We start from the raw sequence: 26,614 nt of genomic DNA on the forward strand, positions 1-26,614 counted from the left end.
TAGATTATGAGCGCCAGTGTTTGGAGTCAGAGAGGATGTCAGCACATGGAGAAGAAGTCAGAGAGCTGGAGGATGAAGGGCCTGAAATCTAGGCCTGGAAAGAGGAGGAACTTTTTTTTTTTTTTTTGGGCGGTACGCGGTCCTCTCACTGTTGTGGCCTCTCCCGTTGCGGAGCACAGGCTCCGGACGCGCAGGCCCAGCGGCCATGGCTCACGGGTCCAGCCGCTCCGCGGCACGTGGGATCCTCCCGGACTGGGGCACGTACCCGCGTCCCCTGCATCGGCAGGCGGACTCTCAACCACTGTGACACCAGGGAAGCCCGACCACAGGTCTTTGATCATGCCACCAATTCACATTAGAATCTCTTTTCCCCCAATGTACTCCGAAGGGTGCCCAGTATGTTGCCTTTGTGGTTTGTCTCACGCTTAAAGAAATTTAAGTAAAGTTTTTGTGTACTCCAGGAATGAAATCCCTTCTTGAACCAGATCTTGAACCAGTTACTACTAACTCACAGTAAACTGAACTCCTCTCTTTGCTATATTTACTGTGATATTCCATAGTTGGCATGAGTTCACCTTCTAGTATCTCCAACAAGAACTAAAAGCAAGAGTGAAATAGAAGAAAGTATTCTTAGAATGTAAGTGGCAGAAACGTCTTCCCTAAAATAAAGCATACAGTACCTCTGGTCTCTGGAGGAGGAGCAGGTTTTATGCGTAAGCGGGACTCGGGGAGAGTTTGCTGGAGGAACCACCATGTTTAAAAACCAAGTGCTGGGCTTCCCTGGTGGCGCAGTGGTTGAGAGTCCGCCTGCCGATGCAGGGGACACGGGTTCGTGCCCCGGTCCGGGAAGATCGCACATGCCGCGGAGTGGCTGGGCCCGTGAGCCATGGCCGCTGAGCCTGCGCGTCCGGAGCCTGTGCTCCGCAACGGGAGGGGCCACAACAGTAAGAGGCCCGCGTACCTCAAAAAAAAAAAAGTGCCCTCCAAGAAATCTACATGTTGAAATACTTTTGCCAACACAGGCACCTACAAATACAAAGACATTTTCTTTCAGAGAGTGAATAAAACAATACTTATTCTAGGAAACCAGTTACGGAGGTCTCTTTTATAACAGTATTTAAATTCTATTGGACCTTCCAAATAATTTAGATAATTAAGTACCTGGTAACCACCAACAGCTTTCACTGGAAAGGATAAGTAGATAAAAGACAGCCAGGGCTTTGAGAGACTTAAAACAAAGAAAATAAAACAAAACAAAGCACAGTGTTCTTTAGAACTGATATTGACTTAGGGGCAGGCAAGTAGGAGGAAAAGCTTAGGGCTTCTGAGCAATTCTTCAGATGATAACTCTGTCCTCATCTCTGCCACCCGGTCCCCAGCGGAGCATCTCTCTCGGGTGCCTGCGAGTTGAATTCTGATGTTTGGACCTGAAGGTAAATCTTGTTTTCTTTGGGCTTTGCTTTCCTGTAGCAATCAAAAATTTAAAATCTAAGTTAAAACACATAATGGGGGACTTTCTTGGTAGCGCAGTGGTTAAGAACTCGCCTGCCAGTGCAGGGGACACGGGTTTGAGCCCTGGTCTGGGAAGATTCCACATGCTGCGGAGCAACAAAGCCCATGCGCCACAACTACTGAGCCCGCGTACCACAACTACTGAGCCCACGTGCCACAACTACTGAAGCCCGTGCGCCTAGAGCCCGTGCTCCACAGCAAGAGAAGCCACCGCAATGAGAAGCCCACGCACCACAACGAAGAGTAGCCCCCGCTCACCGCGACTAGAGAAAGCCTGTGCCCAGCAACGAAGACCTAGTGCAGCCAAAAATTAATTAATTAATTAATCAAAATTAATTAATTCAATAAAATACATAATGGCTTGATTAAGAAACTGTTGCAAAGTTGTACCCAGGAATAAGTCTCAAAAGAAGAGGTGAGAACAAGAACAGCAGGTGACAAAGAAGACAAGGGTCAGCAGAGACCGCCAGTGACCAGTTCTGGTTCTCTGCCTGTTTTGCTATGGCCTGTGTGCTAAGAACAGTTTCTTACATTTTTAAATAGTTTTTGAAAATCAAAAATAAAATATTATTTCTTGACACTTGGAAATTAGATGAAATCTAAATTTCAACATCCATAAATAAAGTTGTGCTGGAGCTCACAAACCCATTCGTTTGTGTCCTGTCTGTGGCTGCTTCCCTGCTGAAAGGGCAGAACTTAGCAAGAGAGACAATGTCCCCGAAGCCAGAAATATTTACTCCCTGGCCCTTTAACAGGAAGAGTTTGCCAACCCTTCACATAGAGCATCTGTTGTGTTGCTGCCTCACTCCATCACCTGACAGTCAACATTCCATTTTGAAGCTGGGGACTTTGAGGGTATCTGTCATTATTTCTTTCATCTGTAGAATGGGTATGCTAATGACAGGAGCTGCCTCGCCATGTTTTGGGAGGATGGAGTGAGAAGGCACCTGAAACTCAGTGAAGCTGACGCCCTCTGTGAGCTAGAGCTACCACTACTCCCATTCCCTGGCCTTGTTTCCTGGAAAGTAGGGAAGAAGGTGTCATTGAAATGATCTCTCCGGCAAGAGACTGTGGCCACTATTTATGGAATTAGGATAGCGGAGAAAGCAGATAATGAAATAAGTGATGATTATACTTTGTGCAGGGCATTATCAAGAACACAGGATGAACAGGGAGGTGCTGGGCTCAGAGCAGAAGCCCCTGGCCTCACCTGGCAGGCCAGGAATGGCCATGAAGATGGAGTGAAGGGATAAACACAACATCTTAAAAGACGACAAAGTGCCTATTAACAAATTATAATGAAACATTTTAAAATCAGAGAGTCAACCTTAGCTATATATGTCTACGACTTGGGACCAACAAGAAGCTTATTGCCAGCAATTACAAGATGTGTTTACAGTTAAAGTAGAGTGTCTGTCCCTTATCAGCACTGAGAAATGCAGATTTCCTCAAAGCAAGGAGCACAGAGGGCCTGAACAGGTATCGACTGTCATTAAAAGTTCAGGTTTCCGGGTTCCCCCATTCATTTACCAAGTCAGAAACCTAGAAGGCCCAGGAGTCTGCATTCTTCTGCATACTAAGTTTGAGAGTCACTGAGGAAATCACACCATATGCAAGAAGGATGGAGAGAATCTAAGGTTTATTGAATACCTACTATGTGCCAGGCAATGGAGTAGTCGCTATCACCTACTTTATCTCATTGGACTTTCACGGCAACCCTCTCAAGTATTATCGTGGCTATTCTTCAGGTGAGGAAATGAAGGTTATAGGGGTCCATGACATTCCCAAAGTCCCTTGGCCAAGTAGGCGACCACCCCTGGACTGAACCCAGGCCTTAATGAGTCCACGGAGTCTATTCTCTACTTCCCAGGGACACGTGTGTCCTTACTGTGGGATCCAGAGAACCGAGCACAGGCTCCGGACGCGCAGGCTCAGCGGCCATGGCTCACGGGCCCAGCCGCTCTGCGGCATGTGGGATCTTCCCGGACCGGGGCACGAACCCGTGTCCCCTGCATCGGCAGGCGGACTCTCAACCACTGCACCACCAGGGAAGCCCCTTCCTTTCCTTTTTTCTGGCTTTAAGGGTAGGACCTGGGACTCCATTGAGCACTTGTCCCCATCATAGGAATGAAAGTTTTAAGTCATTCTTCTTTGTGAAGAAAGTCACTAAGGAATCTGAACCAACAATCGCTAAAAAGACAGAAGATTGATTTAAAAATAACTTCCAACTCAGAGCTGTTAACTCGGGGGGTGACCTAGGGACCTTGGTGCTCCATGTGACCAGTATCACAGACAAATCATTCTATCTCACAGTTTAGACCAGATGACTGTCTGCCCCAGCGCCCAGAGCTCACCTCCGCAGGTTCTCCGCGTCCTTGATGGTCTCTGGCAAAGTGACCCCCTTGGTCTCCGGAAGAAGCAGCGTCATTCCCCCGGCAACTAGCCCCAAAGCTGCTTCAGATGAGACAGATTTCACATGGAGCCATTAGAGCATGGTCAATACCATTTACATACGATGACAGCTAACTAAAGAGATGCCTAGGTAACACGCTTTTTAAGTGAGGGTCACTTTTAAAAAGCTGGGAACATCTAGAAAATTAAAGCAATAGAATAACTGGGGAAATGGCAGAGTAAGAAAAGGGAATATTGTCTTTGTTTTACTTCCACATAAGTATATAGTTCCACAGTAACTGATGTTTAAGTATTAAGGGGATTTATTGATTCAGGTACTTCAAAAACAATATGGGACTCAATTTTGACTAATTAATTTAACATAATATAATATAGTATTTGTATATACTAACTATAATTTATATATTATCATTTATATTCAGTAACTATAATATATGTTATATACAATAATTTGTTGTAATATATAATTATATAATACTTTATAACATACATTATATATAAACTATAACATTATATTACAGTTACTATATATAAATATTATGTTACCATATATACATTTGATATGGAGCCTAGGTGATATGTATGTGGGTAGTGTGGGCCTCTCTTGTTACTCGTCACTCCCCGTCGCCCCTCGTGGGTTCGCCTGGGCCCAGGCATGGAAACTCTCTACATGGGCAGCCGTTTTGCCCTCCACCAAGTGGTAGGTTTGGGAAGAGGTGGGAGAGTCCCCTCCTCCTTCTCTAACCCAATATAATCAGTAACAAAGCTGATACTAAACTTTGATTCCCATTTGTCCCCCTGTGTCTGCTGTGTCAATTGTTAAGATCTGGAAGCAGAACAGGGATGATAATCTAGCATCTTCAAACCTCTAGCAATTACATGTTAAATACACAAAAATTGGGAGTCAAATTCGTAAGAAACCAGGAGGCTGTGTCAAATGTTCTCTCCGATTCTATTCCATAGAATGAATTATTGGACTCCAGAGCCGTAGGACATAAACCTCTGGCCCCCACCTTCTAGGAACAGCATCTTATCTTCCCCGTGAGGCAAGACAGAGTGATCCAGGAGCCAATGAAAGAGCAGGGGCCATCCTTCCCTTCTGTACACTCGCTGGGGGGTACCATTTGCTCATCAAATAGTTCTCGAGTGTTCACACTGAGCTGGAAACAAGAAATGATAAATGTTTCACGAAGTCTTACCAAACAAAATGAGCGGTAAGCCTTGCCAAACCTCCATCAGCCTGAAGACCAGGAAGGGGGTGATGACCCCACCCAAGTCACACAGGGAGGAACACACCATCACTCCAAGGTTCCTGATAAAATACAGAGAACAAAAAAGATGACCCAAGTCACACAGGGAGGAACACACCATCACTCCAAGGTTCCTGATAAAATACAGAGAACAAAAAAGATGACATCTCTGTGAATCAATTTTCCAAATGATAAACTCGTTTTAAAGCAAACACACCATTCCCAAACCTCCAGGGAGGGGAGAGGGGCTAGAGATGGAGTTAATCACTGATGATTTAATCAATCACACCTACATAATGTGCCGAGAGGGTGGCACACCCCAACTCCACAGGGATAGAAGCACCTGTGCTCAGGACCCTTCCAGACCTTGCCCTGTGTACCTCTTCATCTGGCTGTTTCTATCCTTTATAATAAACCAGTAGATGTAAGTGCTTCCCTGAGTTCTGTGAGCCATTACAGTAAGTTACTGAACTCAAGGAGGGGGTCATGGGAATCTGATTTCTAGCCAGTGGTCAGAAGTGTAGGTGTACAATGCGGGGCTTGCAACTAGCATCTAAAGTAAGGGCAGTCATGTGGGACGAAGCCTTAACCTGTGAAGTCTGCACTAATTCCAGGTAGTTAATGTCAGAATTGGATTGTAAGAATTGTTTGGAGATTGGAGAATTGGTTGGTGTCATTAGAGTTCTTTCTTTCACATAGAGGGACAGGGAAGGATAAAGAGAGGATATTAAGAAATGGAGGACAAAGAAAGCCGGAGGGGAAATGTAAGGAAACTGTCTACTTGAAATGACCTCCCTCTTCATCCCTGACAATAGTCTTTGCTCTGAAATGTACTCTGTCTTATAGGAATATAGCCACTCTGGCTTTCTTTTTATTAGTGTTCACATGGAATATCTTTTCCATACTTCTACTTTTAAACTATCTCTGCCCTTACATTTAAAGTTAGTTTCTTGTAGACGGCATAGAGTTGGGTCTTTTTTTTGCCAACCTGATATCATTTTCCTTATCTCTGAAAGACTTTTACATTTCTTGTAGTACAGGTCTGCTGGCGACGAACTTGTTCAGCTTTTATATATCTGAAAAAGGTTTTATTTTCCATCCATTTTTTGAAAGTTTATTTTTTGATGAGTCAAGAATTCTAGGTTGACAGTTTTTCTTTCAGTACGTCAAAGATGTTGTTCTACCACCTTCTTGTTTGCATTGTTTCCAATGAGAAATCTACTGGCCTTATTATCTTTGTTCTTTTTTCTGATGTCTTTTTTCTCTGACTGCTTTTTAAGGTTTCTGTGATGTGCCTTTCTTGATGTTGTGTGTGTGTGTTCTGGGTCAGTTTGTTCCATTACACGGCATATGCCACTCCAAATTATAAATCCAAGCATTCTTTTATTTTCAGACATTTTCTTCAAGTTTTTTTTTTTTCTTGAAGTTCTTTTGTTTCATTATTTCAATTATCTTCTGGGGAACATATGTTTAAACATGATCTCTAAGCCTTTTAAATTCTGTTTATTTCAATCTTATTTTGCAATTCTTAGGCCTGTCTTGCCTTTACTATATCAGTTCTCCTTTGTAATGCTTTCAAAGTAGTTTTCATTTGTCAAATATTTTAATTTTTCTTTTTGTTTTTTTTTAGCCTGAGCTGACTTCATCTATTGTCTTATCACATAGTCTCCCAAGAACTTGCATCTCTGCTTTACACTCTTCTTCTTTTTCTTTTTTTTTTTTGCGGTATGCAGGCCTCTCAACGTTGTGGCCTCTCCCATTGCGGGGGCACAGGCTCCGGACACGCAGGCTCAGCGGCCATGGCTCACGGGCCCAGCCGCTCCGCGGCATGTGGCATCTTCCCGGACCGGGGCACGAACCCGCGTCCCCTGCATCGGCGGGCAGACTCTCAGTCACTGCGCCACCAGGGAAGCCCTACACTCTTATTTTATAGAGATGATTGATTCATTAATATTTTGCATTTAGCTGTAGTATATTTGGCCACACTTTTTATTTGCTTTCTGACAATATTTATCCCTGTGCATTTTCTTCATTTGCCATTTGCTTTTCCTCTTCCTTTCCCCCTTTCATCTCATGATATATTTGTATAGCTCCTGGGCAAGTTACTTTTTAATTTATTCTTCTTCTTTCAGTACTCTGATTTCTTTCTGTATCAGCTATTTTAGAAGGATTTGTGGGGAGGGGCACGTTCGAGGCTACTAGACGTTTTCTTTCTGACCAGGGTTGTCTGTGTTTAGATGCGTTGGCCTCTCTTATCCCTAGTCTACAGAGGCTGACAGTACAGGACTTCTCACCCTGCAGGGTCTCTCTCTTCCACCCCACCTCACAGCACACTGCTCCCTCAAAGGTTCCTGAATGTTCTCCCACAGCCTTGCCCTCCCTGGCTCATCTCCAGCCACACAACACCCAGGGGAGGAAGCACATGCCCCCAGCCCTGCATCCTCCCTGTTATTGCAACAAGGCCTTGTGGGTTAGACCCTTCAATGTACACTTCCTGCTTTGGAAAACCACTGGCCTTGTCTCCAATTTGCTGTCACAGGGAGCTTCCCTGGAGTCTTCCAGATCCTCTTAGACTCACTGCATTAGGCAGCCCTTCTTGTTCACTATTGTCTTTCAGGGTCATCCTAGTTTCAAAAATGGCATTTGCATTTTTTTTTCTTCTGTTTCTCATTCTTCTCATAGCATTAGTGTGATTTCCAAGAGGAGGAAAAAAAGACACCCTTATTTTTTTTTACAATTTTAAGAAAATAAGTCTTAAAAAGAGAGAAAAATTTGATAAGCACACAGACGCTAGACGAAGTGAAGAACTAGGCCCCTTCTTTAAAGTTCATACATCTGTGATACTTCATTCGTTCATTCTACAAGCACCAGGTGACTGGTTAGCATAGCTATAGAACAGTGTCAGGAGGTACAGAGAGGTATGACATGTAGTTCCTGCTTTCAAGGAGCTCATAACATAGTGATGAGGTAAAAGCAGGAGGATGATTTTCAACACAAGGCAGAGCGTACTGAAGCCAAAAGAACGTTCTTGACAATATATGTTGCAGACAGTTAGAAGGAGGACGCCGTTCGACTCTAAAGCCTCCTATGAATAAGAAGCAGGGTCAAAATGGTTTAACTAGAAACTGTTTGCACTTGAAGTGTTTGTAAAGTAATAATCCCTTTTTTCCAATTTCAATTTGATTCAATTGATTGAAAATATTGAAACTTTCATGACTGCCTTACTTTTGTGTGTGGTGTGTGTGGATCAAGTTTAAGTTATTTCTGAACACCTGGCCTCCCTTCCTAATTACTGAGAATCCTCATCAAACTGACTCTCTGCACAGTCAAGGGCTCCTTGAGGACATGTCACTTGGCCTTCTTCCACCCAGCGCCAGGCACTCAGTACCTTAGGCAGTTTACATTCTGAGTCAGTCCCCTGGGTCCAGTGGCCATGACAATGGAATTGTTTGGCCCGGCTATTTTAGACTCGGCTCAGAACTGCCAGATGTAGGTTTTTCTCCTTCATTTGTCTTCGTCTCTGTGTACTCATTCCAAGCAACCTTTTCCAGATGAGGATATGAGAGAGGACCTTTTAACAAAGGGATGGGCAGGAGAGAGGAAAGAGTGAATCAGAGTCACCCTTGTGTCTTCTGGCATAGGGAGGGGTTCTGAGAGCTGTCCCGCTGTAAGAGGGGGATATGGGGAGCTGGAATATTTCTTAGGCTTCACTGGTCTGATGACATGGGGAGAAGAAACAATTTATACAGAGGAAAAATGAGTTTAAGGAAATCTGCCAAATTCTAACAAAGATCAGAATTAAAGCTTTAAATAAAGTGGTTAATTACTTTTACAATAAAAATGCTCTTCATCTGGGGCTTCCCTGGTGGCGCAGCGGTTGAGAGTCCGCCTGCCAATGCAGGGGACACGGGTTCGTGCCCCGGTCCGGGAAGATCCCACATGCCGCGGAGCGGCTGGGCCCGTGAGCCATGGCCGCTGAGCCTGCGCGTCCGGAGCCTGTGCTCCGCAACGGCAGAGGCCACGGCAGTGAGAGGCCCGCGTACACCAAAAAAAAAAAAAAAAAAAATGCTCTTCATTTAAACTAAGTCTTCTAAGATACAGATGATAACAAGTCCATGCAAAGACGCTCAACATTATTAGTAATTAGGACAATGTAAATCAAACTCACAATAATAGCTCTTTCCGTGCCGATAGTGCCCTCGCGAACATGGTGGACGTTCCTAAAACCCGCCGGACTTTCTGTAAGAAGTGTGGCGAGCACCAACCCCACAAAGTGACACAGTACAAGAAGGGCAAGGATTCTCTGTGTGCCCAGCAAAAGCGGCGGTATGACCGGAAGCAGAGTGGCTATGGTGGGCCGACTAAGCCGATTTTCCGGAAAAAGGCTAAAACTACAAAGAACATTGTGCTGAGGCTTGAATGCGTTGAGCGGAACTGCAGATCTAAGAGGATGCTGGCTATTAAGAGAGGCAGGCATTTTGAGCTGGGAGGAAATAAGAAGAGAAAGGGCCAAGTGATCCAGTTCTGAGCTTCGTGTTTTGTTTTGTTATGAAGACAATAAAAATTTGAGATTGTTTACTTCGTTTAGTTTCAATTGTTTATTTACTTATTTATTTTGGAAGGGAAATAAACTAGTCCCATCAATAAAATTCTCCTTGGGGAAAAAAAAAGTCACAGTAATACCACCATTTCCAAGAATTACTTATTTTTTCAAAAGCTGGCGATACCAAGGACTGATGACGATGTAGAACGACCAGCTGTCTCTTGTGCAGCTGGTGGCGGCCACTTTCAAAAACATTCGGACGGTTTCTCATGAATTTAAACTCACATCCACCATGTGACCCACAAAGCAACAATGACTGCAATTACCAAACACGAAACACACTCATACTATGTCATAGCATTGACATTCAGTCCAGGAATCCTCCACCGTAACCGCTCCTTTACTTTGCAGTGAAAATTGATTTGTATATTTTTTTGCCTCTGAGTCCTTGTGGGATTTTTTTTTTATTCAAACAGAAAGTCACAAAAATTATAATCATCCTCATCAGTTCACTCAGTCCCACGTAATTAATCACTCCTAAGTTTTTACCTAAGAGAAATGAAGACATATGTCCACGCAAAGACCTGTATGTGCATTCTTATTGGCAGCTGTATCGTAATTACCCCAATCTGGAAAGAGCCCAAACCTCCACGAGCTGGGAAATGGACAGACACATCCTGGCACATCTTCCACACACGGGACACTACTCAGCAATAAGAAGGAGCGAAGCACTGATACACGCCACAGCGTGGACGGGTCCCGTGATGCCAAGTGAAAGAAGCCAAACACAATAGGCTACACGCTATGTTATTTCATTTACGTAATATTCCGGAAAAGGCAAAACCACAGGGAGAGAAATCAGACCAGTGGTTGCCAGGTATTGGAGGTGGGAGGGGAGAAGATGGCCCACAAAGGGATATGAGGAAGCATTTGGAGGTGATGGAAATGTCTCTATATTACATTGACTGTGATGGTGGTGAAACGAGTATAATCAACACTAATCAAACTGTACCTTTTAGGGGGAATTTTGCTCTAAGAAAATTCTACTTCAACAAACCTGGCTTTAAGCAATGAGTCATCTAGGCCTGTTGCTATGTTTACAGAGTCATCATGGGAAAAGCATCAGCTTCAAGGTCAGAAAGAAGTGGGTTCTTGGTTGCCAAGAGGGTGAGGGGGTGGGGGAAGGATAGTCTGGGAGTTTGGGATTAGCAGATGCAAACTATTATATATACAATGGATAAACAGCAAGGTCCTACTGTAGAGCACAGGGAACTATATTCAATATCCTGTGATAAACCATAAAGGAAAAGAATATGAAAAAGTATATATATACATATTATGCATAACTGAATCACTTTGTTGTACAGCAGAAATTAACACAACATTGTAAATCAACTATACTTCAATGAAAGAAAGAGAGAGAGAGAAAGGAAGGAAGAAAGGGGGAAGGAAGGAAGGAAGGAAGGAAGGAAGGAAGGAAGGAAGGAAGGAAGGGGGAGGGAGAGAAAGAAAGAAAGAAAGTGGGTTCTTGTCTGGGCCCTGCCACTTTCTAGCTGTGTGACTCTTGGAAGGCCTCTTTCTCTTTGTAAACCTCAGTTTTCTCATATGTAAAATGGGGATCACAATGATATTATAGGATGACCCGCAGCCCATGTCTGGCAATGCTCTGTATGTCACTGTACAAATATGAACTGCTCTTAAGCAACTTATGTCCAGAGGTGTCAGTGGAGCTGCGGAAGTTTAGACAACTGGTCGGCGCTAAGGACAGGGTTGCACCTCAGCCTCCCACGCGCCGCCCAGGGCTCTCTCCTCTGTGCCAGGTGCCTTTCTCTTGCGCTTGCCCTCCGTACAGGGCACGATGCGACCCTTAGTCCACTGAACCTGTGCATTTCACCTTCTCTACCAGGTTAGGCGAGGCCCTGTCTTTGATGCCCAGCCCCCATCTCAGTATCAGACAATCCACCCTTGGGGCATCTTGGCGGATGGTACTCACCGAGCCTGGCTGGCCCACAGCCCTGCCAGCGGCCACCCAGCCCACACCACCGTGCACTCACCTGAGAAACGTAGGGTACAACTCAGCATTCACCAGGCACACCATCTGGAACGCGAGGGTGATTCCCATTCGGCCAACACAAGCTACCACGATATTCAACCAGTGCAGATCTGGAGAAGAAACACACAGAGGGCGTGGAGAGCAAGTGAGGACTGTGTCCGTGGAGTTGCCGGGAAAAGCCGTGATCGGAACCTTGGACTTCAGAGCTGGAAGGGCTGGAAAGATTGTCTTATCTGACCCCTCCATTGTGGATACGTAAACTGAGTCCTGAAAGGTTTCGGGACTTGATGATGACGCATGAGGGGAGGCCCCGCTGGGCAGAGGGACGAATGTGATTTTCGAATCTCAGCTCGGCCTCCCGTCAGCGGTGGGACCTGGCAAGTGCTTTACTTCTTCTTCTTTTTTTTTTTTAATCAATTAATTTATTTATATTTTGGCTGTGTTGGGTAGTTGTAGCTGTGGCTCACGGGCTCTAGAGCGCAGGTTCAGCAGTTGTGGCTCACGGGCTTAGTTGCTCCGCGGCATGTGGGATCTTCCCGGACCAGGGATCGAACCCGTGTCCCCTGCATTGACAGGCGGATTCTTAACCACTGCGCCACCAGGGAAGTCCACGATTTACTTCTTCATGCTTCAGTCTCCTCAGTTGCAAAATGGGAATAATTTTACCCAGCTTATAGGTTATTGTGAGATTTAGAGATAATACGTGTCAGATGTGCACCGTGACCACGCCATCAGTGTTGGCTTTTTAATTATCGTGGATACTGTGGTTGCTGGCACGGTGCCTGAAATATAATAGGTCCTCAACAGCATGGTTCTCTCGGGCAGAAGTCCTGGGGCTGGTAGACCAGATTTCTCATCCTCAGTCGAGTGTTCATTTCCCAACACATTTTTAACCCAAACACCTTTCAGAACAGTCTGAGAACATGAGGAAAGCGAACCCTCGTCTCCTCCCAGGAGACTGCTCTCGGTTCTTGATTAGCTGGAGGTACAGGAAGCCCTCTCCTTCCCGGGGCACCATTATCCACTTCACTTGGTTGGTAGGTGTTTACCCGAGCCCTAAACCACCAGTGGCTCCTGAGACAGGCCAGCTCACCAACAAAGCCTCTGGGGTCACAGACGGCGTGTCATCTTGGCCCTTGTCCCCACGAGCCGGCTACCCATGGAAGGCATGCTTCCTTCACTCCGCCAGCATGAGGCTCCCGGGAGAGCGGACCCGGTGGCCCTAAGACCCAGACAGCCCAGGGCCGTCATAGTCTCTCCAGGTCTCAGCTGCCCTCCGCCTGCTGGAGAACCCAAGTCAAGCCTTTAGTGAGGGACCACACCTCCCAGCTCCCAAAAGATAGAAGATAAAGGAATTCACTCAGATATCTAGAGGGGGGCCCTTGTCACAAATTCTGTGGCCTTTGATCGATTTGGCAAGATGCTCCACTGGACATGCACAGCATCCCTGCCCTCAGAGAACTGCCCTGCCTCTGTCAGGGCCCGGGCCCCTCTCCTCAGCAGCCAGAGGGCCCAGTTAGAGCCACAGTCCTGCCGCGTGGCCGCCCTGTGCAGAGCCAGGTGGTTTCCTTTCATGATCGGGATAAAATCCACGCTGGCATCTCCTGCTAACCCCTGACCTCACTCTGGCTGTCCTCGCCCCCACCTGCCCAGCCCCAGTCACAAGGGTCCCGCCGCTCCTCCTCCAGTGCCAGCTCTCCCCATCCACGGGGTCCTCGCTCTTGCTGATCCCCTGCCTGCAAAGCTCCTTCCCCGGATGCTTACGTGGCTCGTCCCCACTTCATTCAGGTTTCCTAAGGCCACCTGTGACCACCAGACAAAGAATTATCGCCCTGTCCCTCTCCCTCCTTCTCTTTTTCATCTAGAACATAAGCTCCACAAAACAGAAACTTTCTCTGCTTTGCTCACATCTGAGATCCTAGGGCCGAGGTGCTGCTACATCGAGTGCATAGAAGTGACTGAAATATTTCCTTGCTGCGGGGGGGTGGGTGGCAGTGAAGGTTTATCATCTAATGTGATGGGGACTAAATGGGGGCAAGCGGAGAGGGCGGGCACTGGGAGGAGGGTCCTGCGGGGGGCGCAGGACAGAGGGGGTGATGCCTGAGTCCCCTCTCAGCTTAGGAATCACCTAAGGTTTATCCCTGAGGTGATAAACAGTCTCGACCTCAGGCTCCCTCTCAGCACTCCATGCTGACTAAAAAATAAAAATAAAAAGCTGCCCATTCATTCCATTTTACCAGGATTCCAGAAAAAGGGAGATGGGGAGAGAATGGGTAAGATCGATTTCAGATGCACTCTGCCTCTTTTCCTGCCTTCTTTGTTCTCTCTCCACAAAAGGAGGGAGAAAAAAACTTGAGTTACCTTTTCCCATCTCTTTAAATTTCCAGCCTGATCTATAGAACCTGGTTCTTGAGAATACAGATTTTACAGGACGTTTCCCGTAATATCTTATCCAAAAGCCTGCCCAAACGACTCAAACCAATGAGCTCAGAGCACAAGCAATAAAAACTGAGAAAATAGCAAATCTGCCTTCGTATTTTTTTAACATTTCCAAAAGTAACAGATGAGAAAGGCAATTTATGTACTTAAATTAAAACCACCCAAATGAATCTCCTTTGGCTTATCTTGGATTGCTAAGAATTATGGAGTAAAGCACACAGGTACCAAAATGGCTGGTGTTAGAAAGGCCAGCAATACCAAGCATTGGTGAGGACGTGCAACCACGGGAATGCTCACGCATCGCGGTGGGAGCGTGAATTGGTCCAACCGCATGGAAAGCTGTCTGGCTATATCTGCTAAAACTAACATACATCCCCCTCGTAGCAAGGGAAATGACTGTCCACGAAAAGATGTGCCCGAATGTTCACTGCAGCCTTAATCCCAATAGGCAGACACTGGAGGCCACACAACTGTCAATCAACAGTGGCGTGGATATATAGTGGGGTATTCATACACTGGGATGCCTCACGGTAAGGAAGAAGTTCAAACTTCACTCTCGTGACAACGTGGACGAACCTCGTGGACGTAAGGATGAGCAAATGAAGTGAGGCCACACAGAGCACGCGTGGTATGGTTCCGTTTGTATGAAGTTCAAGAACAGTCAACATTAATCTGCAGTGGCAGAGACCAGGGTAGTGGTGACCCACGCAGGGGTGGTGAATACTGACGGTCAAGGAGGGTGAGGAAACCTTCCGAGATGTTGGCAATGTTCTTTATCTTTTTGTAGGTCGTGGTGCCCAGACATACACTTATGTAAAAATTCACTGGCTTGAACACTTATAATGGGCTCATTGTACGTATGTTATACCTCAACGTAAATGTTTTAAAAAATGATTCTAGACTCGGGTAATGCCTTGTCTTTGTGTCTGTTCCAGAGGCTTATGAAAGAGTTAACACACCATTCCCACAATTCAATGACCCGGAAGATGATGAAAGTGGACCACTCACCGTGTGAGATAAAGATCATGAGGAAGCAGGCTGCCCCCACCACCAGATTGGACCCAGCCAGCGGGTAGAGGCAGCCGAAGCGCTCGATGGTGACGAGGATGATGAAGGCCGCCGGGAATTCGACCAGAGCCGAGTAGAAGAAATCCAGATAGAGGTTCCCGCCGGTGACGCCCATGTGCATGATGAGGCCCTGGTAGAGCACGGAGCTGGTGAGCCTGAGCAGGGAGGAGAGGCCGGGTCAAAGGCAAGCTCCCCGGAGGAGGGGAGATTTAGGATTCTGGCTGGGAGGATAAAGGACACCGTGAGCTGGGTGTAGAATGTTCTAGAGCGATATGAGAAGAGGGGGATCAAAATCAAGAAAGGGGCCCTTGAGGGGCCCTCGATGAGACCCTCCTTTCACAATTTATGGGAGGGTGTGACTTACAGGATAGGTTCCCGTTTTCGAGAAATGGCAAACAATGGTAGCTACTGTTTACCGCGCACCTGGGTGCTGGCCCTGCCCTGAGCACTGCATATGCCCTACCTCATCAGATGCTCCAACGGCCTCCAAGGGGAAGGGCAGGAGAAGGCAGTGGTGAGTGAGCAGTTTCAGGAATCAGACTGCTGTATGAGCTGTGTGGTCTTAAGTAAGTTAACTAACCTCTCTGTGCCTCAATTCCTTCAGCTGTGAATTTGGGTTGTCTTGAGAATTCATTGAGGTAATGGACAAGACGTGCTCAGTATAGTTCCGGGCACAGAGTGGGCACTCAGTGAAGATGAGATTTTACTGCTGTCATTGTTGTCTCTCCAAGGGCAAGGAGCCAGAGCACACCAGGGTGGAGAAGTCGGCCAAGTCTTTCCAGCTCCACAGTGGTCCTCCCTCCACACATCACACCATCTTTAACAGGCACTATTCCCTTACTCTTTTTACCTCATTTCCCGCTGCACGACCCCTTCATCCATATTGGAGGAAAGAACAGCAGTGTCATAGAAAATGGCACACAGACCGATGGGGACCAGCACAGCCACTCCCACTCAGGGGGGAATTCAGAGAGTCCCATGTGTCACTTTTGGTCAAACTACATAATTTTGGAACTTTGAATGATTCTACTGGTACAGCTGTTCCTCACTATCCTTTGGGGATTGGTTCCAGGAGCCCCCGGGATACCAAAATCCAAGGATGCTCGAGACCCTTGTATAAGTTGGCGTAGTATTTGCATAGAGCTTATGCACATCCTCCCGTATACTTGAAATCATCTCTAATAACTTATTATACCTAATATAATGTAAATGCTATGTAAATAGTTGCTAGCATGCAGCAAATTCAAGTTTTGCTTTTGGGGACTTTCTGGAATTTTTTTCGGATATTTTTGATCTGCAGTTGGTTGAATGCCCAGAGGCAGAACCTGCAGATATGGGGGGTCGACTGTATTTACACTGTGAGAAGAGATTTAGGTGGATAAGAAATTATTTTCTTATAGAAATGCCAATTGCCCATCAGCTCCAAAACTGAGATCACAGCGTATGTTTCTCATTACTATACCCCCTGGTTTTATAAAGCTGCACCCAGAGAAGCATGGGGTGCTTTTGTTTCTAGTCCTAAATTATTCTTGGTTGAACCAAAGGGTCAAGAATACAAGAGGACTTCCCTGGTGGTCCAGTGGTTAAGAATCCGGCTTCCAGTGCAGAGGACGCAGGTTCGATCCCTGATCAGGGAACTGAGATCCCACATGCTGCAGGGCAACTAAGCCCACGCGCCACAGCTACTGAGCCCACTTATCCTGCATGCTGTAACAAAGATCCTGTGTGCCACAACTAAGACCCGACGCAGCCAAATAAATAAATATTTTTTAAATGTAAATTAAAAAAATAAAAGAATACAAGAAGGAAGGCCCTGGCAGCAACTCAGTGAGTTAAGATGAGCCCGGTAGGGTCCTCCATGCTGGTTAGCTTAGCCAGTTAAATGGGAATGGTCACCTTTAACCCACAAAGAGACTGATGCAAGAGAAAGGAATGGAGAACCCTGAATTTTCTGTCCAAAAAAACCCCCAAAAAACAAACAAAAAACTAGCAACAGTTAACAAATGTGCAGGGCTGCCATCTTTTGGCAGGACCCACGAATTGCATGCACACATTAAAACAAACAGCAATTTGTAGTTGTCAGGCATAAGCCCTTTATACATATTATCTCATTAATTCTTCCAACAGGCCTGTGAGTAGGTCCTATCATTATATCCACTGGCTGATGAGGAAACTGAGTCACAGAGATCACGAAGCTGCCTGACAGTCACACAGCCAGGAAGTGATGGGCACCCCTTCCGAGATGCTGTGATGAATGGAGTGGAGGGGGGGCGGAGGGGAGGGGAGGGGACAGCAGGAGAAGGGGTCCAGGGGCCAGGGCGCGTGAGGCCTTGTAGCAAGGAATCTGGTTTTCTTCTCGGTGGACTAGGAAGCCGGTGAGGATGTGGACGAGGGGGTGACCCGGGCCATGACCTTTGCCTGCTTTGTGGGCAGTTCCTGGGGGGACAGGAGTGGGGGCAGACCACCAGCGAGGAGGCTACCGCAACAACAGGGACGAGAGATCACGACACTCCCAGGGGGACCTGAGAGAGCAGGTGACGGGGAATGGCAGAGTCTCAGTATATTTTCAAGACAGAGCAGAATCTGCCCAAGGATTGCGTGGAGGGGCGTAAGACAGCAGAGGGGACAAAACCGCCACCTTGACAGGAGTGCTTAGGGGATGGGAGTGGGCCGTGGAGTAATATAGGAGGGGAGCAAGCCTTCCTATCTGCAGCGTCCCGGGCCTCCACACCGAAGAGACATTGCTGAGTCGAATACTGAGCATCATGAGAAATGCACCAGGCACCCGGGGTGTTTGCAGAGGCCCATCACATAGCGGGCACAGGACTCCTGGGCCTGCCTGGAGACACGGTGACCGGGGCTGCCGGGACAGGGTCAGGTTAGCCTGGCATCTAAGGAACCTGGGATGGACTCTATGGAACAGTGGTCATTCATTCCACCTTCAGCAAATAATTACTGAGGGTGCCAGGGGCTGCCCTCTTAGTTGGAACCCTGATTTCATGGGAGGGCACACAAGGGCAGGGCAGCAGAGCGACTCCAGTGGAAGGGAAGCCCAGGGTGCAGCTACTCAGTCCCGGCATTCGGGGAGTAACTGAACAACCTCCCTCGTGCTGAGGAGAAAGCCCTGATGTCGGGAGCTGACCCGGCGCCCCTTGAGGGAAGAGCGCGGAGACCCCGTCTCCAGGTAGCTACCTGGGAGGTGGATGCAGCCCCGGGGGTGTGCCGGGGGTACATGGGTGAATCTGGATGTGGATGTGAGTTTCCTAATTGGGGGGTGAAAAAAAGCACTGATACTCTCATCGGGGTCTATAAAGGTCTTAGATGCGAGGAAGGGCTCTTCCTCCGTGAAAGCACCAAGAGCCACTGACATCTCATCCACCTTCTGACGCTATGTCAAGACTCGGCTACTCCCCAAAGATGAGATGTGTGGGATTTGAGGCAACCTTGAGAACCCTCCGTCCAGCTTACTGTTGACCTCTCCTACGTAAGAATTTCTTCTTACTAAAATGAGGCCCTTCCTCTACTATGCAATCCTCAAGGGAGAAATCAGGTGTCTTTTTAAGGGCTCTCTGACCACTGGAAAACCATCTGGAAATTCCTTTTCATGCTTCTCTTTTTCCACCTGAGTTGTTCCACTGTCTTTAACTTGTACCCGGGTATGCAGGTAAGCCCACCAGTTCCATCTGGGGACAGGCGTCGGAAAGGGCCCTTACCACAGGTACATCAGGATGAAGGTGTGCTTCCTCAGGTGCGGTGTGCGGAACAGGTCTACAAACGAGGGGCTCAGCTTTTCAGTGACATCCTCTTTGAGAGACAGCATCTAGGAAGGAGTCAGGGCGTCAGCTGCACCCAAGCTGCCGTGAGCAGGAAACGCCATCAGGGCCCCCTTTCCCGGCCCCCGCCCCGAGGTCGGTCCTCGCATGGCTGCCCGCCACACCCATCACCCCAAATGTCACCAGTGCCCTCTTGCCTCCCAAGGCAGCCCCACAGGCATGCTCTAAGTGATAAATGCAACCCAAAGTTCAGTGACGGGAGAAACCCTCTGCTGGGCTGTCACCTTGAGGTCGACAGGAGGCAATTTCCCATTCTTCTGGGCTATGTGGTCCATTATCTTTACTGCTTGAGTGTTTCTCTTTTGCGACAACAGCCATCGGGGAGACTCGGGCACAAACCTGTGGACACACATCATCACGACGTCTCGTTTTCTGCGGAGCTCATCTGATGTTAAGCCCCGATCAGGGGCTCACGCTGGGACTGTGATTCCTCAAGCGTCTGGTGGACGAGCATCTGGGGCCACTGTGTGCTGGCCCAGAGCCCACACAGGAGCTCTGTGAGTCACTCGTGCTCTTAGTGCCACCTGCTAGGATTGACGGACCAGAAGAGAACCATCGCTTCCTATGTAGCCTTCATCCGGCGGGGCGGGGGTCCCATGCTCTCCTGGAAGCCAGCAGCCCTTCTCCCCACCCCAGGAAATCTCTCACACATGATACATGCTCCACATGCCCTACCCCTTGCGATACAGCCGCTGCCTCCTCGTAAGACAGGGGCTGTGGAACATGTCTCAAAATATTTCCAAAACAAAATAAACTACAGTCATTTTTTTTTTAGCATCAAGTACACCATGGTGTTTATTTCAAATGGGACAGGGATGTTATAAAGTCAAAGATTGGGAATCTCTGGTCATCTGAAAACACACAGGTATAGTCTCACCCAGCCCGGCCATCGGGACTCAGCCAGGGGGTCCCGTCACTGGAGGGCCCCTTGTTTCACACTGACAAGGAGGGAGCAGGCTCTTCCTGGACGGGAGTGTACTTAGAGCCGCAGTTTTGAGAAACTGGGTGGACTCGATGCCTCCCACGGAAAAGATCTGCCCTCAGCAAAACGGTGACAAAAGCTGCATGGACGCGATCGTTCTCTCCACAAAGCTCTCTGCTACCACGAACCCCCCCCACCGACCCCCGCTTCCCTCCCCCACAATAAAAACTCAGCTGTCTAGTTGCCCCTCGCTTCACCCTGCCAAGGGCTGACAGCTAAGAAGATTAACAGCTCACTTGAACGGGTTTTGTTCCTAACAGTTTAATGTGCACACTCCCCAAAGGTCATTTCATCCCTTCCTTCACTCAACAGACAGCAGATGCCTCCTTTGTGACTCGGCGCCCTTCTGTCTGACTCGTAGCATCCCAGCCTCTATCTTGGGGACGCGAGTTGAAAGAAGCTCTATTTGAGGGCAGCGCCCCCGGGGGAATGTGACAGAGCTCCCCAAACGGCACAGATGGCTGTAAGCCCCAGGCCTGCGGGTAGGGCCGCCCTGGCCGCCGGGAAGACGGGGTCCCCGCGAGGACACAGTACCAGTAGCACAGCGGGAGGAGGAAGGTGGGCAGAGACACGGCCAGCTGCAGCCAGCGCCAGTGAGGGACCGCGTAGGCCAGCCCGGAGAGCAGCACGAGCCCCACCGTGAACGCCACCTGGTAGAGGATCGCCACCGTTCTTCTGTAGCCCAAGCCCACGAATTCTGTGACTGAAACAGGAGAAGCGTCACTGCTGGGCTCCACCGAGGAGAGAAGCCAGGGCGGCGCGCCCCCGCCTCCTCCGTGCGCCTCCGGGGGTCCTTCCCCAAACGCCCTTCCGTCTCCTCCCCACGAGGTCCTTTTGTCCCGGCTCTCCTGCAGCCGCCCCTTCTGCAAACCCCCCATCTGCCGTTTGGAGTTCTCCTTTTCACGCGGCAGGATTCAGTCTGCCGGGCTCTCTTCCCCGGAGCCTTCCTCCCATCGGCTCCAGGCCGAGCTGGACTATTTTCCACGACCTCCGGGAGCGCTCGTTAATTTCACGACGGTCTTTGAGTGCCCGCCAGGGACCTGGGCGTGTTGTGGGTGTTTGGATGTATCGTGAGCTCAGTCGGCAGAGTCCTGCCCTCCTAAGCCCGCATTCTCGTGAGAGATAGTGGACGACACACACAAGCGAGAAGTCACAGCCGGGGCATAACGCGCTGCGCGCTGTGCGGAGAGAGAAGGTAGATGGCCCGAGGGGATTCAGGAGAGTCCAGGGTGGAGGCGGTGCAGATTTTCAGAGAGCAGTGGGGTGGAGCTCGTGCATGACATTTGAGCCAAGACTTGCAAGAGTTGAGGGAGTTTAGCCGAACACAGAAGGGCGAAGCGAGTTCCAGGCAGAGGAAACAGCAGCGCGGTGGCCCTGTGGACGAGGACCCCGTCAGTGGGGCAATGCGCCCTCCTGGGGGGCCTCATAGGCTTGCCGAGAACATTGGCTTCCACTGCGGGAAACGCAGAGCCGCCACGGCACAGGGGTGACGCGATCCCACATCTATTAAAGGCTCACTGTGCTGCTGCCTGTAGGTGCCACAGGGAGACCACCGTGGAGGTGAGGTGACGCTGGTGTCTGGGAGCCGTGGAGACAGCAGAGGAGTGAGATGATGGGCTTCCGGAGGGATTTTGAAAGTAAAGGGGACAGCAGGGCTGGGGAGGGGGGCACAGGTGGGACAGACTGGGGGATGGGGGAGCACAGTCTCCTGGGTCCTGCCACATTGAGGGGTCGGGGAGCAGAAGAGGAGTCAATACAGGGGACTGCGCAGGAGCCACGCGCACGGGACCAGGGGGTGTGTGGCCCACAGCAAGCGGGGACAGCTGCGGGAAGAACGAGGCCAGGGGTAGCTCTCGCTCCACCGCGGGTAAATGGGGTTCCCGGTGGGTCTCCCTTTCTCTCTAGCCTTTGAGCTCCTTGAGGGAGGACAGGGGCCTTATCTCTCTTGGCACCCCATCTCGCCCCCTGCCTGCCAAGTGGCAGCAGGTGCGCGCGCTGCAGGGAGGAGTCTGGGGTGGGCTTCCCTCTAAGCTACACCTGGGGCACCTCGTCTACCTCACAGCCTGGGGCACCTCATCTACCTCACAGCCTTGTCATTCCCATGCGGAGGAGCCTGAGGCACGGAGAGGTTATGGAACTTGTCTGTAAGACCACACAGCCGGTCCGTGTTGGGTGTAGCTTTGACCTCAAAATTAATCCTCTTCACCATGGGCCAAGTAGTGCACGTTCAGCCTATAGGTGGCTGGGCTCTCACTAAATATGTGCTGAACTCACTACACTTAACCGGCATGTTCATGGTTTCTCAAGGGAGGAATATGATTTTTCTTGGCTCTAGTGAACTATTTCTCAGGATGCCAAGCCATAGGACTTCATCTTCAGAGATGGCAAGACATGGCAGAAATGTGGGTTATCCTCACTGCTGTCTGACGTGCCCCAAAACTGGCCGAGGGAAGCACAGATGGTTCTTATACTACCTTCTTCTAAGGAAGTATTTTTCGTTTTCTATTCTTACCCTTCAGAGAAAATTTGAAAAAAAAAAATAGTATATAGAATTACATTGCTTTGCACTTCATTTTTAAAAATCATTATGTTTCTCTCTTCTTTTATTTCCTCTATGTCTTCTCTCCTGTTTACTGTCCTTCAAACCAGTTGAGTTTGTTGTATTTACTTTGAAAGATGCTGGTTCTTTCCTATTTAAAATGTTAAAATACTCTCCCACCTGCCTCCCCTTCCTGCACACCCCCATCGTTGTAACCACATCACATGTGATCTTCTTTTCCCAAATGGATTAGTTGATAGGAAACACTGATTTATGAAAGTGGTTATATAAGTGTCTCTCAAACAGAAAGAAAGAGAGCGTGCAAGAGAGAGAGAGAAGGAGGCCATCCTGACAGCATGCCCAGCCCTAGTCACGCAGACAACAACTACAGCTGGAATGACCACCCTTTCTCTAGACCCTGCAAACATCCTCTTCCCCCAAAAAACCCACCTCCACATTCGGCTTCATCCCATTCTACCCCCCCACCTGACTTCCGTGGCTCCTTACAGTGTGTGGAAACCTCAGGCCAGCAGGTGCTTACTCAAGGTGTAACCAGCCGTCCAGCTGCCCTTGCTGACCAGCCCCTGCCCCAGGCGGAAGAGCAGCAGGGACGTGTAGTCTGGAGCAACGGCCGTCAGGACGCCCAAGATGGCGCTGATGAGGGTGGTGGCCAAGAGGCATACTTTACGGCCAAACCTTCAGAGGCAAGGAGACAGCGAGGTGAGGTGAGTATTGAGTATTCACAGGGACGATGGGACAGCAAGTGTCTCTCGTGGGAGACAAGACAGTTTTTCTGAGGGACCATGCAGTCCGTTGATCACTGCCCCTCCTCAAAGCCTGACCTTGTCCATCCTCAGTGAACAGCGACCAGCGGCTCTTGCGGGGTTCATTAAGCCACACTGAAGAGGAATCCTGAGCGCTCTCAGCAACATAGCATCTCAGTCAAGGATGAGTGGCCTCCCTCACTGACTCTCCTGCTTCTCAGGCTCATCTCCTCTCATTACCTTTGTATTTAACAGACTGTATTATTATTAACAGGGTGCACCAGAAGCCAGGCTTTTCCCCCACATAGTTAGTCTTATCGATGGTCATACTAGTTTTTCTGGGAAAACCTTCAGTTCTAATAGTATAAATATTTTTTAATAAATTTATTTATTTTATTTTATTTATTTTTGGCTGCGTTGGGTCTTTGTTCCTGCGTGTGGGCTTTCTCTAGGTGCTGTGAGCGAGGGCTACTCTTTGTTGCAGTGTGTGGGCCTCACATTGCGGTGGCTTCTCTTGTTGTGGAGCACGGGCTCTAGAGCGCAGGCTCAGTAGTTGTGGCGCACAGGCTTAGTTGCTCCGCGGCATGTGGGATCTTCCCAGACCAGGGCTCAAACCCATGTCCCCTGTATTGGCAGGTGGATTCTTAATCACTGCACCACCAGGAAAGCCCCTAATAGGATAACTATTGAAAAGCATTTTTCCCTTCCTTTTTCATGAATAAAATGGGCAAATTATTTGCTAAAACTTCATCCCATAATTGTGCTTTATTGATTCGATCTTTTAAATCTTATCCCACATTCTCTGGCAGTAAGGCAAGGAAGGAAGGGACCAACCTCTTATGTGGTTACATTGAACTTGCCCACACCCAGGATCTCTCCCCACCAGGCCCAGCAAGCCCTCTGCCTTTCCCTGTCATCCTCCTTCCTGGCTTCCAGCATGTCTACTTCATTTATCTACTCCATGTCTTCTTGCCTCAAACTTCTATATAGAGACACTTCTTGTCTGAAGCCCACATCTTCTTACCCAAGAATGTTCAGACATAATAGTACCAGCATCCATTTTCTCCTGTGTCTCCTCCCAAAGGCAGCCTCACCCACTGCACTTGGGTCCAGCCCTTGACTGAGCCCCTTTGGTTCCTTGCTCTCTCCATGATATTGTTCTCATCTTCCTGGACCCTTCACCTCTCCACTTCCACATTTCCTTCACAGCCATCTTGTTTTAAAGAGTCATCTATGCAATGATCTAAAACCTATGGGATGCAGCAAAAAGAGTTTTAAGAGGGAAGTTTATAGTGATACAAGCCTACCTCAGGAAACAAGAAAAATCTCAAATAAACAACCTAACCTTACACCTAAAGGAACTAGAAAAAGAAGAACAGATAAAACCCAAGTTAGTAGAAGGAAAGAAATTATAAAGATCAGAGCAGAAATAAGTGTAATAGAGACTAAGAAAACAATAGAAAAAGTCAATGAAACTAAGAGCAGGTTCTTTGAAAAGATAAACAAAATTGATAAATCTTTAGCCAGACTCATCAAGAAAAAGAGACAGAGGGCTCAAATTAATAAAATCAGAAATGAAAAAGAAGTTACAACTGACACCACAGAAATACAAAGGATCATAAGAGATTACTATGAATCATTATACACCAAAAAAATGAACAACCTGGAAGAAATGGATAAACTTCTAGAAATATACAATCTCTCAAGGCTGAATCAGGAAGAAATAGAAAATATGAACAGACCAATTACCAGTAATGAAATGGACTCAGTAATTTTTTAAAAAATTTCCCAACAAACAAAAACCCAGGACCAGACAGCTTCACAGGTGAATTCTACCAAACGTTTAAAGAAGAGTTAACACCTATCCTGTTCAAACTATTCCAGAAAATTGAAGAGAAAGGAATGCTTCCAAGCTCATTCTAAGAGGCCAGCATCACCCTGATACTGAAATCAGTCAAAGACACCACAAAAAGAGAAAATGACAGGCCGATATCACTGATGAACATAGATGCAAAAGTTTTCAAAAAAATATTAGTAAACCAAATACAACAATACATTAAAAAAATTCATACACCATGATCAAGCAGGATTTATCTCAGAGATACAAGGATGGTTCTATATCTGCAAATCAATCAATGTGATACACCACGTTAACAAATTGAAGAATAAAAACCATACGATCATCTCAATAGTTACAGAAAAGGCTTTTGACAAAATTCAACCTCCATTTATAATGGAGAACTCTCCAGAAAGTAAGCATAGAGGGAACATACCTCAACATAATAAAGGCCATATATGACAAACACACAGCCAACATCATACTCAGTGGTGAAAAGCTGAAAGAAATTCCTCTAAGATCAGGAACAAGACAAGGATATCTACTCTCACCATTTTTACTCAACATGATATTGAAAGTCCTAGCCACAGCAATCAGACAAAAAAAGAAAGAAAGAAAAGAGAAAGAAAGAAAGAAAGAAAGAAAGAAAGAAAGAAAAGAAAGAAGAAAGGAATCCAACAGAAGAAGTAAAACAGTCACTGCAGAAGACATACTATATGTAGAAAATACTAAAGATGCCACCAAAAAAACTATTAGAACTAATCAATGAATTCAGCAGTTACAGGCTACAAAATTAATTTACAGAAATCTGTTGCATTTTTATACAGTAATGACAAACTATCAGAATGAGAAATTAAGGAAACAATCCCATTTATAATTGCATCAAAAAAAAAATAAAATACCTAGGAATAAATCTAACCAAGGAAGTAAAAGATGTGTACTCAGAAAACTATAAGACATTGATGAAAACATTGAAGACAATACAAAAAAATGGAAAGATATACTATGCTCATGGATTGGAAGAATTAATATTGTTAAAATGACTATACTTCATTCAAGGCAATCTACAGATTCAATACAATGTATTGAATTCAATACAATACAATACCATAGAATACCAATGACATTTTTCATGTAAGTAGAACAAATAATTCTAAAATTTGTATGGAAACACAAAAGACTCCAAATAGCCAAAACCATCTTGAGAAAGAAGAACAAAGCTGGAGGTATCAGGCTCCCTGATTTCAAAATATACTACAAAGCCACTGTAATCAAAACACTATGGTACTGGCACAAAAACAGGCACATAGATCAGTGGAACAGAATAGAGAGTCCAGAAAAAAGCCCACACTTATATGTCAATTAATCTATGAAAAAGGGGA

General features: G+C 47.3%; 2 protein-coding genes across 5 annotated transcripts in view; one reads left to right on the top strand and one right to left on the bottom strand.

Annotated features, from left to right (window-relative positions):
• Positions 1 to 897: 897 nt before the first annotated feature.
• Positions 898 to 26,614, bottom strand: part of LOC132436802 (solute carrier family 22 member 1) — a 33,330-nt gene continuing 7,613 nt past the window's right edge. The window contains exons 3-12 of one of the 4 annotated variants that reach the window (XR_009521889.1): positions 23,173 to 23,327; positions 20,627 to 20,795; positions 19,335 to 19,449; positions 18,991 to 19,097; positions 15,218 to 15,432; positions 11,772 to 11,880; positions 5,124 to 5,236; positions 3,867 to 3,966; positions 2,723 to 2,794; positions 1,355 to 1,464 (exon numbers count right to left, since the gene is read on the bottom strand). Coding sequence is in view for 3 of the 4 variants with exons in the window: in XM_060029685.2 (XP_059885668.1) it covers positions 1,356 to 1,464; positions 3,867 to 3,966; positions 5,124 to 5,236; positions 11,772 to 11,880; positions 15,218 to 15,432; positions 18,991 to 19,097; positions 19,335 to 19,449; positions 20,627 to 20,795; positions 23,173 to 23,327 (1,192 nt within the window). In the remaining variant the exon portion in view is untranslated. Of the gene's footprint in view, positions 1,465 to 2,722; positions 2,795 to 3,866; positions 3,967 to 5,123; positions 5,237 to 11,771; positions 11,881 to 15,217; positions 15,433 to 18,990; positions 19,098 to 19,334; positions 19,450 to 20,626; positions 20,796 to 23,172; positions 23,328 to 26,614 lie in introns of all 4 variants that reach the window. The other 3 variants (XM_060029685.2, XM_069541356.1, XM_060029686.1) reach the window with 3 other exon arrangements.
• On the top strand, positions 9,305 to 10,445 carry LOC132437212 (large ribosomal subunit protein eL42-like). Its single transcript, XM_060030475.1, has one exon. The coding sequence runs from the start codon at positions 9,382 to 9,384 to the stop codon at positions 9,700 to 9,702; it is 321 nt and encodes a 106-aa protein (XP_059886458.1). The 5' UTR covers positions 9,305 to 9,381; the 3' UTR covers positions 9,703 to 10,445.

Source organism: Delphinus delphis, chromosome 14 (genome assembly GCF_949987515.2).
Source record: "Delphinus delphis chromosome 14, mDelDel1.2, whole genome shotgun sequence".
Taxonomy (NCBI): domain Eukaryota; kingdom Metazoa; phylum Chordata; class Mammalia; order Artiodactyla; family Delphinidae; genus Delphinus; species Delphinus delphis.